Raw genomic sequence first — 12769 nt, 5'->3', positions numbered from 1 at the left:
AACTGGTGCACTTGTGAATGGCCATAGAATTCATTCCCACCCAATAATGTGGTGTTTAAAGATGAGGTTGAGCCAGACTTGCTGGTTTTGCTGATATATGGAGTAACAGCAGTAAACAGCACTCATGGCTCATTATCTTAAATGGCTTAATGCTGACACTCTGTCTTAACATTTGGTAAACTCGACAAGCATCTATTGTCCAAGCCCAATAGTGACTTTTAAATACTGACCTGTAGTGTATGTGTTTAAAGAAGTAATCATTAATAATACGGCAACAGCTTTGGCCATTCTATCCTATTCAAATCTAAGGCACAGCTTGCCAAATCTGGATCAGGTTTGTTGATTTCAGTGATGCTATAAAAATAGGAGATTAATGGGGGAAAACCTTTTGACACATGGGCCACATGGGGTTCTAAAATTTGACAGAGGGGCCGGGCCTGGATGTGTATAATATATATTTGTATATAGCCCACAACCTCCCACGTAACTAATGTAAAATTGGGACTGTATATTGCTATGGCAACAGTCACCATTCTCCTTCTCTTCAAACCAATGGATTGTCGCCATGACAACGACATTCCATCCTTTATGACGTCACGCCTCGCTTGGTGACATCACACCCTTCAGCCTTAGTGAGAGCACAGTCAGAGCACTGGACACAAACAACCAGACTCATCGAACAGAGAGACAATTTCACAGAAACTCTTGCATAAAAGTAGATTTGCGGTTCAGTTAACACTACAAAATGGAAACTGAAATACCTAAGGAGGATTACAAGTCAGACTTGACACTTTTGCATGATCTTGCTGTATTGCATGATCTGCATGTCCAGTTTGAGGTGGAAGAAGAGGGCCAAACACCTACAAAAATATTCCACGCAGAAGTACGAGCGGGGAACTTTGTTGGCTTTGGCAATGGACCCACAAAACAAAAGGCTAAATCAAATGCAGCCAAGAAAGTGGTGGAGGACCTGAAGAAGCTTCCAGTGCCAGAGAAGGCGACTCCGTACTGGCGTAAACCCCGCATGGATCTGGAGGACCCTGTGGAACGTCCATACTATTTCTATAATAGAAATCCAATCTGTGCCCTCTCAGAAATACTGGATGTGAGGAAGCAAAGATCTCCTGAGTACAGGGTGGTCTCGTTTGTACAACATGACCGCTACAGCACCACCTTCTGTGTGGAGGTAAGAGTTGGAAACATGTCCTGCCAGGGAATGGCCTCCTCCAAACAGGCAGCCAAGACCAGGGCAGCACACAAAATGCTGGAGATGATGGGGTATAAGGAGCTCATGGAGATGCACAACCCAAGGTTGCATCCTCACCAGGAGCAGATGTTCCAGCAGCATGTTGTCCGACAGCAGGAATTATACAAGCTGGAACGCATGCAAGCATTTAAAGCTATGAAAGAAAGGCTTATGGCTACAAACCCACCTAAGGACACCAGTGTTTCAGAGGACTCACCAGAGGAGACATGTCCTGCGCACCCCCCACCTCCTCAGGAGATGATCAAACCAGTGACCCAATCTGAGGAAGAGCTCCAGTCTGCACCAGTGGACCTACAACAGCCTGATGTGGTTACTGAAGAAGTCACATCTGGTGTTCCTCAAGAAGAAGCGTCTGAAACTCTGCCGGAGGACACATGCGCAGAAGCCAGAGATGACAAGCTCCACCTGCTGTCTCCAGATGTCCTCCCTATGTTGATGGTAATGGGTGTGATTCGGAATAACAACAACACAGTCCAGTGGTGTGAGCCACAAGCTCCTTCAGGTACTGAAGAGATGGTCTCTGAAGCTGCCCCAGTCCATTTATCTGAGGTTAGTGAGGCCACCACACCTGAGGTACAGGAAGATGTATCAACATCAGAGCACCAGGACATGGTACCAGACACGCTCCAGGATATGGAACCTGACGCCCTCCAGGAAGGCTCATTGGAAACTATTTCACAGGAAGTTACCACTGTCAATCAAAATGTTTCTTTGGATGACATACAACAACACGTACCTGATGTCACCCAGGGCACTGCACCCCTTACCGATGCAAACCACGAGCCCCAGGAGAAGGTCCATCCGGCATCAGTGAACCTACAGGTTCTGCCTGTGGAAGTCCTGTCGCAGTTGGCCTTCATTGGAGTTATAAGAGAAAACCATGGCATCATAGAGTGGTGTAAACCAACCCCAACCACCACTCACCAAGGGGAGTCTGAAGATGTCTGCAGCCTGAGTCCGACTCTGCCTGAAGAACACCAGAGCAGCACTTCACCAGCACCAAGTGCCACTGCACATGACCCAGCAGAACACACCCCGCACCAACCGACAGATGAAATGTCCACTGTCCAACAAACCATATCAGAGACGAGCAACCCGCCTGCGCCCCCCTGTGGACATCGAGTGCCGTACAGCCTTACAGAGGCTTGTGTCAAAAAAATGTTTAAAATGGCAAGAATCCCCAATCATTACACCAGTAGAATAACTGAGGAGGTACATAGAAAGATCCAGGAGCATCTCATTGTCGATGGAGATGTTGATATCAGCTGTGAGGCCTTACAAAAAATTGGCAAAAGAGCAGCCAAACGTCTCAAAGTGGAGTATGGGTCCTCTAGCACCCTCATGAGTGCTGCTTGTGCATCAGATGATGCAGCTTTTGAAACAGCTGTAGTGACCCATCTCAATAACGAGCTGAGAGCGTTCACCACCTGCCCCAAGTCTGCCCTGTCACGCTTCTTCTCTAGACTGAGGAGGGCGTTTCAGTAGGCCCATAAATTGATAAGAAAATGCATTTTGAACCATTTCAATAGAAAGAACGTTTCTTTTGAAATATGTTAGAATGCATGATCCATGTCTGATCCATAGCAAAAGATGAAGTTAAAATCTGTCAACTGGACAAATCGTTGTACAAGTCGAGTCTTGAGTTCTGAACTGAAGAAGCGGCTTGGATGAGCAGCGAAACATCTTCACTCCTGCAGCGATTTGTCTAGTTGACAGATTTTAACTTTGTCTTTTGCTATAAGATGCATTAACTTGTTCCAAAAATAAACAATGCATAGCAAATATCATGTTTACTCTTGTGTATATTTCTTTATCTTAAAAGTATTTAACACTAACTTTGGAGTGCAGTTAGCATGTTTATTGTTGTTAGCAGTGGTGTAATGCCCAAACTACTTAAGATGTGTTAAGAAAGTTAGGAATACTGACATTTCACTAAACCAGTGGTTCTTAACCTTGTTGGAGGTACTGAACCCCACCGGTTCCATATGCACATTCACCGAAACCTTCTTTATTGAAAAATAAAATATATTTTTTTTCAAATTCAAGACATATGTATGTTTTACTGGTGCACAAAATGAACCGTGCATTAACATCACTGTGTTCAAAGAATAAAACCAATACAATGTATAAACTCACAACAAATTACATACATACCTTTTCACAAAGACATGACCTTTTTTAATACTACCACACTGAAATCATTTAAATTTTGTATTGTATTATATATTCCAATAATGAACTTATTGTATTTATGCTATTTATTATTTTTAACATTTTAATACACACCCATCACCTAATTTCCATCAGGCTAGAATAATAATGAATATTTACTGCAAATCAGTGTGACTTCTGCTGTTACCTTTGAGAGACCAGTTCAGAAATGCATGGCTTCACCTTGGCCACTCTCATGTCATTTTCACAGCAAAGTCTGTTCCTTTTCTTCGTTTTTATGCCGTTCAAAGTGACAGTATTCAATGACCAATACACAGAGAGAAATCTGTATCTGCACACCCAGCTGCTCTATTACTGTACATTTACATATCATATCAAAACACAATATATATAATGTGTATTTGTAAATAAAATATATTTGAAACAACTGGTATGGGTCAAAATAAATATATATTTACAAACCACACACTGCAAACAGTGAACAAACACACACTGGAAACTAATAATACACTGTACATGTGACAGTGTGACAGTCATTCTGTGACAGAGGTTGGAGGATCGAGTCCCGCTCGGACCAACTTCTGTCATTGTGTCCTTAGGCAAGACACTTCACCAATCATTCACGCACACTTTGGTGTGTGCGTGAATGATTGGTGGTGGTCGGGGGCGCAGATTGGCATTAGCTAATGCTAATGATTACACATAATACACATTTGACCCACAATTAAGTCAATAGCAGAATAAACCACGCATCCAGGAACAGCATCCAGTCCATCAGCACATCAGGTCCCTCTACTCCTCAGTCCACCATGAGATCTTCACTCGGTTCCACGAACCGCTCCAGGTCCGAGATGCCTCTTGTTTAACTTGTACAAACATCCACAGTGTCCTCGGTCGCGTACTTCCTTTGTTTTGTCCGTTTCGTCATGTTTAAAACGCAAAACTGCTGCAAAACAGTGCGTAAAGTTACGCAAATCCGCGCAATTTTACGCGCGGATCTTTGCCCGAGTGCGGGCCGTCGGAACGTTAAGGGGTTAAACAGCACTTAGAATCATTAGCGAGTCTTCACTCCAGAGGACGTCTGTCAATGACGTTGATAAGCTGCACAATACGTCTGTGAATCACATAATTGGCTGGAGCAGCTCGTCCCCGGTCACACTCACTGACTCACATTGAGAAAGAGACCGTGTCAGCAGTGCGCAATTGCGCGCGCTCAGCTTGGAGTGAGCAATGTTCGATAGGCACAGCAAAGGTGCATTTGTCGAATTAGGACACGGCCAGCGTCTGGAGACGCTCGCAGTCCGCGAATCATATGAGTCTGGTGCGTTTCTTGACCTCCGCCGAACCCCTGGGACTGACTCACCGAACCCCTAGGGTTCGATCGAACCCAGGTTAAGAACCACTGCACTAAATAAACCTGATCCAGTCGTGTTGTGTAGCTGTTATTTATCTCCCAAGTAACTACTGAACAACTTTGTGTAAATACATATTCAAACATTCTGATTTATATATTCAACCAGGATGTCAGATGAACCAGTATTTGGCTGCCAATATATGATCCAGCAAATTTCTCGATATCTGATACCATCATCTGATTGGATGGGTCCATTGACTTCCTGTTCAAAACCGTAGAGCTGAAAGGCCACACCTCTTCAAGCATTTAAATGTTTTTTTTGTTGAAAAATGATTACGTGACATATTTAACCCTAGATGTATGACCCTGAGTTGTTTTTTTTTTTTATATATATATAATAACCAGTAGGTGGAGATAGGGGGTAGATGAAAACAGAAAATTTGAGCACCCACTTCTCAATGCTGGACAATACAGAACACCGTTATAACATGGTTAATAGCTCATAAAAGTTCATTTTTACACAATAAATCCCCTAAACAAATGTTGTACAAAATGAGATACTGTTCATCTGTTCTCTGTAATGTTTATCTAAGTGACTGTAGTGGTTTGGAGCATGTTCTATCTTTTAAACAAGACTTCCTCTTAAGTGAAGTGCAATGGTCCTATCTGATTAATGGGTCACATATTAAATAGAGCTGTAGAGTCACTCCTATCTCCCTTATGTCATTAAGTCAGTAAACCAGGTCAAGTTTAGGACTGAGCCAGGGCTGAGCCAGGGCTGAGCCAGGACTGAGCCAGGACTGAGCCAGGACTGAGCCAGGACTGAGCCAGGACTGAGCCAGGACTGAGCCAGGACTGAGCCAGGACTGAGCCAGGACTGAGCCAAGACTAAACCAGGACTAAACCAGGACTAAACCAGGACTAGGAGAACCAGGAGTTTTATCCTGTAGGCTCACATCAGCTCAGTGTTATTGAAGCCCAGATAATGTCCCTGAAGGGAGTCCTAAAGTGTCCCTGTTCTTAATGTGGAGTGATAAAACAGGGTTAGACTCTCTCTGTCAGGACTGGACCAAGGACCAGCTCAGAAAATACATTTGGCTAATGATGGATAAAAGTATGTAAAATTATTGGTCTTCCTTTTTACCATTATGTAGTCTTTTTTGATATTATTGTTATTGTTATTATTGAGCTTTTTTCATTCATTTTGATTTACATTTTTGCTATTATGAACAGCCTCGTTTTGTCTTGTTTATAAAATACGATCAAAGTTGGACTGAATTGGTTTAATGAGCAAAACCAGGCATAAATCTGGACTAAAAGAGAGTAACACAAGGACTAAAACCAGTACTAAAACAACATTTAAGCACAATAATCTGGGTTTAAACTAGGTCTAAACTAGGGCTAATCTTGAACTGAACCAGAATAGGATTAAGGTCACTGTATTTCATGTTTTAGCCAAATAAAAGCATTTTTTTTTTATTTTGGATATTTTTTATTGCACTGAAAACCAGGTGTTCCTACTGTGAGCGAGCTTCCATCTCCACAAACCTGACTCTTATTGGGCCTACTCCTGCTTGTTTCCATGGAAATATTGTTCCTTTGGCTATAATATTCCACAGTAGGGCATAAAACGTATCTATCTCCATGGACAACCTAAAACTAAATTCCTGTTTACCAGAGCTAGGTCTATACTCGGGCTAAATCAGAACTAAACCAGAGTCTGTAAATCCAGGTATCTGAAGAGACTAAAGCTAAAGCCCTCCTATTGACTTCCCTGCTTGTCTATAACCCACTTGATGTAAAATGGGTCTAAAAGCGAGGTCAAATTTACACCTTTCACACCTTTCAAGTCTTGCTAATGGGACCTACATCACAATTTGACATCCATTTAGTCTCTATCTAGGGGCATGGGAGAGGGCTATACTTCTCCCTGTATTTAAATAGCACCTCTGTATCCTTCTGACCTTACTGTCTCGTCCCAGTTCCTTCGAGGGCTACTAGATTTGCACATCCTTTTGTCTGGACATAAAGTTACTCTGGCAACCCTATCTCGCATCGGCCGGGGCGTCTATCCTCGCAAATCCCTAATGAAACTGCATTGTGTGCAAGCTAGCTTCGTATTGACTTACCCACTGTGCAAGAAAAGCAAATGCCAGGGTCTTTTGTCCGCTCTGAGACACCATACCAGGAGGCAGCAGGCTGTGTTGTCAATGGAGACCAAAGTATGTGAGATTTAGGGGCAAAAGGCGAATTGTAATTTTGTACGAGACAATTTTGTAAGGGTGAGACATCGTTGGGAAATGCACACACTGTAACATTTTGTATAGGAGAAAGAAAATGTGCATTAGTCAAGCTATGGAAAGGAAATTGAGGTCAGCCAAAGAAAAGCATTAGTAATAGAAGAACTGCTAATGTTGGTGGTGCTACTGCTATTACCACCATTACCACTACTACTACATCTGCGACTACTACTACTACTACTGCTGTCATAAAAAACGTGGAACTGGGTCTCAGGGGCAGCAGTCTGAGCGGAGACTCCCTTACTTCCCTCACCCCAGACCCCAAGGTCTCAGGTCAGCTGAGAGACCTAATCCCTCCAGCATGTCCTTGGTCTTCCCCGGAGTCTCCCCTTTTCCAGTGCCAGTTAGGTCACCCGGATTGGCGCCTCTGGGGGCCCAACCTGGAGCCAGGTCTGGGATGGGTGCTTGATGGTGACTTTCTAGTGGGCAGGCCACCTGCAGGAGGATCCATAAGAGGCCGGTGCAGAGGGATTTGGGTGGTAGTCGAAGGTGGAGGCCTCGATGACCAGATCTCCACACACAGAAACAGATTTAGCTAATTTTAAATGGTTTGCAGTGGTACTAATCACGTTAAGACTAAACACAACTAGTATGCTAAGTGCGCACTTCCTAATTATCGGGCAATAAATGTTTTATTTATTTCATTAGATGCTGACAGTATAAAGCAGACTTATTGTGATCTGCTGCTTATAATCTGTACTGGAACAAGGCATATTTTGGTCAAATGCATCAAATAAAAAGTATCAGGTACAGCTTTTCAATTTGAATATTTGACCATCTTAAGTGAACTTAATTAAAGGTTCACAATGTAAGTCTTTTCAGATCAGTATTTTGGTTTTAAATGTCCAAAGTCTAAAATGATTCAATACTAGAAATAAGCGCAATATCATTTAAAGCTTTTGAATGAACAATATCTCCAGAAAATCTAAATCCGTTTTAATGGAGGCCAAACCAACTGATGTCGTCAGATCTTCAGACCACTGGGAATACCACAGTGGCTCTAGTGCATATTGTTGTGTCCTTTGGCAAGACACTTCACCCACATTGCCTTGTATGAATGTATTGTGTGCATGAGTCTTTGTGGTGGTCAAAGTTCAGCTGTTATTCTTTGGAGTAAGGCACAAAACTAACGCATTATAATACTTTTTTTTGTTTGTTTTTTTTTTCTCCGTAGGTCAATCTCTCACCATCACCGCCTCCTCCCTCTCCCCCGTCATCCTCACCCCGGGCGCCTCCCTCTCCCTCCTCTGCTCCGTCACCGTGGACAACCTGCCCCAGATCGGCCTGGAGGTCACATGGCTCTCCAACGGTCGCGACCTCATCACCATGGAGATGAACGGCGTGGTGGTCTCCAACGGGACCAACTACAGAGCCGACGCCAGCCTGGAGAGAGTTGCCCCGGGGCAGGTGCGGCTCAGCGTGAGGGGGGTCACTACGGAGGATGCAGGGGCGTATTCGTGTCGCGTGAGGGCATTTGTGGAGAAAGGCGGCAGAAGCTCTGGAGGAGGGGGCAGATGGCACATGGCGGCAGAGAAGATGTCGTCAACGGTCAATGTGAAAGTGGCACAAATCAGTAAGTAATAAAAATAAGATTGTTTTTAATGAGAAATCTGATCGGGGTAAATATTGTGACCATCTCAGAAGCTAAAGTGAAACAATGTGCTACACCAGGACAATACTGGTCATATTTTTCTGGCTGATTGTTGCACATTACACTTTATTTTGCATAATGTGCTTTTTCAGTGTTAACTTTCTACAAATTACCAATGCGTGTGTGTTACTAAAGCAGGTTAAAATGTCCCTGTATGTCCATGGGGTCTTACTCTGTGTAAAAGTTGTTAACGACCTCTAAAAATATGTCTAAAGTACATGGGATTCAATTGTTATTAGAAGATTTCATCCAAATGTCCTTGTGTCCCAGCAGAGGTGGGTAAAGTAGCCATAAAATTGTATTCAAGTAAGAGTAACATCACTTTAAAATTAAGTAATTGATAATCAGAAAGTATATGGGAAAAGTACGTGTAACTTAAAGACTAACTGTCGGCAAGTAACGTCTGATTTATAATATGAAGTGAATGTGATGTTAAGAGTAAAACATTAACATCTGGTATTTTCAAAGGACAGACACAAAATGAGACAAACTAAATCATATCAGAAGGAGTGCTGCAAAAAAAAACAAATGTTCAAATCATTTCACACCACAACTTTTACTCAAGTGAGAGTATTCTTACTACAATTACTTCAACTTCAAAGTAGGATTAAAAGTTCGCTGCTCGGAAAAGTTCAATTTTTAGTACCCACCTCTGCTCAATAGCCTATAAATTTCACCTTAGACTGTACAGGGCCATATTGTTGAGTGACCTTCTCTATAATAACTGCTGTACTTGTTTTTTTCCTGTCCTATGTCACTTCCTGTCTATTGTTTGGTTTGGGTGTACTCGTCGCTCCCTGGTTTTAATAAAGTTACAACGCAACCTGGAGGAATGTAGCGAAAAGGGCAAAGGTTGCGTCATAAATGAAGACCTAAATAAACATGTGATTCGCACAGCTAGTGGCTAATGCAGTCTTATCACTCTACAAGGCCATGTGACCGCTATTGTTTAAATGGAGAAGTGGTTTTAGCTCAGCTTTAGTCGCCTGGCAACAAAAAACATTGTGTGATGTAAACAGTAAGAAGTGTTAATTGCAGCATGCTATTTTTAAAGATAGAATAATATAGGATTTATCTTATAGGTGCACTATGTACCTTTTTTGGCACAGGGTCCACTACCTACTTCTTGTGTGTAGGTGTTATTGCTCTGTCTGGAATGGTCCACAGCATGGCATTAAATGTCTGTAGTGTTTATTTAATTAGGGGTGTTCTATTGGTCAAAAATACCTTGAAAAACATGCATTCTTACTGTAAACGGAGTCGCCTCTCCACAGATCTGACCTGTAACTTGGCTGTACTTGGCTTGAACTAAGTGCATATGACAGGTTAGACTAAACATAGTTGGCATCATTATATTGAAGATTTTTACCAAAAACATTGCCTTTTTTGTATTTTTTAATTTTGGGGAAGTTTATAATTGTACTTCCTGATTGAACATGGGAAGCAGATGTGACAAACGTAGCAATAATTAATTAACTGTAGCACAAACCTATTCAACTTGTAGCCCGGGTTCCAGATCAGGTCTTTCAAACGATCTAATCCAGCCTGCGGCCCACCTTCCAAATATTAAAATATTTTTCTCTTGTTTGCTGGCTTTGTAAGTTTTGGTTTAGGCCTGGTTTTATTCTCGGGTAGTACTAGTTTAATACTTGTTAACCCTATAGAGGCGGATGCTATTGTCGCCGATAGAGCGTGGTTGCTGACTTTCCATTACCATAACTCAGCAACCGACTGTGCTCTCATGTAAATTCAAACGGCGTCTCAAAGCGGAGACATGGGGCTATTTAAATATGTTACTGTCATTACGGTAATGTGCTTACGTTGTCCCTCAAAGATGACCAATCAGAGCTCAGGTGCCGCGGGGATTTTCCCAGTCACTTATTCAATATGTCAAAGAAAAAATACGGATGGATATGTAAAATAGAGGTAGTTATGTGAAAAAATGCAGTACATTCTGATGTTTCCTTTAGCATGATTTTTATGGCTAAAAAAAGAATAAAAGTCCAGGCGAGCTAAACTGGTCTATAGTGTGCTCAGTCCTTAAAGGGTTAAATTCTGCTTTAGACTTGGTTTAGTCCTAGTTTAATTCTGGGTTTGTCCTGGTCCAGACCGGGTTGGCACTAGTCTAGTCCTAGTTTAGTTCTGGATTAGGTTCAGTACTGGATTGGCAGTTTTGCAAAGCAGTGTTGGTGAAGCCTTTCGTATTTTATATTTGACAAAACTCTAATACTGCATTATTGTTGTTATATTGTCATTATTCAAACAATAATAGATATTTTGTGCGCCCCCTAGAGGTTGAATATCCCTGACCTATAGCATACCTAAGTAGTTCCTTGGCCTGGATCATTCTTAATAAACCATTTGTTCATTATGAGTTGTATAAGTGTTCATGCTTTAAGGCTAATTAAGGTGTAGTTCTTTTCGCAGCTCTGTTTCGCAGATCGGTTAATGTCGCGATCTCATGCTAACATATTGGTATCTTTCGCTGCGTTAGCCTCTAGCCCCCGTCCTCTCAGCAGATGGATCCTCTCTGATTTATGGACTTAGCTCAGAGGATGCTGTGATATGGCACTGCCCCAAGCCCCCTGCTAAACTTCCCTCTCTGCATACTGCTCACTCCTCATGTACTAGCATTACAGAGTATATGATTTTAACATTTTAAGTGACCTAAAAAGATTTTAACTCATTTTTGATACTTTTGACAACCCAATTTTGATTTATGATTCAAGACACAAAACAGAATGTCCCAGAAAGCAGAGAGGAAATAGTTGGATACTCTTATTATTATTCTAATTCCATTGCCAAGATGAATAACGACACTGTTTTTTTTCCTAAAATCCATATTCCAGGAGCTGATAAGCGGACATTGTGGGTGTGACCCTCTAAAACAAATTTCCTCAATATAAAATTGCGTTCAAAATGATATTACAATTCATTCATCACAAAAGGCAAGTCTGAATCTAATGAAAAACATGTGTGTGTTTTGTGTATCAGGTTAAACCCAAGAGGAGACTTTTAACATTAGAGTGATAGCAGGGTCAGGACAGCCAAAGAACATGCACTGTTGTACCAACATTTTTATTTTTATTTTTTTTTTTTTATAATGATGAATTTCTTGTATTACATCAATGGATATTATTACTTAGCCAAGAATGTTCCACAGTATGGCATTGATGCTATCATTCTCCATGAAAATGAGTCAGAATGCATGTGTTTATAGGCAATTGTTTTTTGGGGTTTTTTTTCTAGCAATACTAACACACGCAATTAAATACATTCTAAAACCTTCAATGCTATACTGTGGAACATTTCAGCCAAAGGAATAACATCTCCATGACAACAAGCAGATATCAGAAAAGTTACGTAGTGCTGCTTAAACTTTTTAATGATGAACTGCTCTAAGATATTTCACCTGCTTGTTTCTATTGTAGATATTATTAGTTTGCCAAGGATGTCCCACAGTATGAAGTTGAACTTATGCATCTCCATGGTGATGGGCAGGTGACGCCACAATGCCAAGTTACAGGTTAGATACACGGGAAGGCGAGCTCACTCTCAGTCAGCAATAAAAACACTCATAATTAAAGGCAGTGTACCCGATTTTTTTACTGCATTTATGTCAGCAAAATATGACTTGTCAGATAATCAGGAAGTGCACTATTTGCATGCTAGTTTTTGTTATTGTTACAGTGATGGCGAAACTCCACTACGACCTCTGAAAGTTGTGAAGAGTAAGGAATAACTTTGGACCACGGCACCCGTTTAAAATGAACTAGCTCTGTTTTTTCATGTTTTTAGATCAGTGAAAATCAGGTACATTCTCTATAGATGTCTTTAATGCCGTACTGTGGAACACTCCACGCAAAGCGATAACATCTCAGTGGTGAGAAGCAGGTGGCGAACCCTGTACCAGCAAAGTTCCATAGTGCTCGTTTAACATTTTTGTCTGTTCACAGTTGATATAGTGCATTCTTTACATGTCTTTAACCCAGAGCTAACCTTAAAATGCTTTGTTTTTCATATAT

At 41.6% G+C, this 12769-nt stretch overlaps 1 protein-coding gene across 1 annotated transcript in view; it reads left to right on the top strand.

The window, feature by feature from the left end:
• The window catches only part of ptgfrnb (prostaglandin F2 receptor inhibitor b), an 87615-nt gene that overhangs the window by 37926 nt on the left and 36920 nt on the right, over positions 1-12769 (top strand). The window contains exon 6 of the mRNA XM_033980690.2: positions 8268-8666. Coding sequence (XP_033836581.1) covers positions 8268-8666 — 399 coding nt within the window. The remainder of the gene's footprint in view (positions 1-8267; positions 8667-12769) is intronic.

This window comes from Periophthalmus magnuspinnatus, chromosome 2 (genome assembly GCF_009829125.3).
Source record: "Periophthalmus magnuspinnatus isolate fPerMag1 chromosome 2, fPerMag1.2.pri, whole genome shotgun sequence".
NCBI lineage: Eukaryota > Metazoa > Chordata > Actinopteri > Gobiiformes > Gobiidae > Periophthalmus > Periophthalmus magnuspinnatus.
This window is presented reverse-complemented; position numbering and strand designations above follow the sequence as displayed.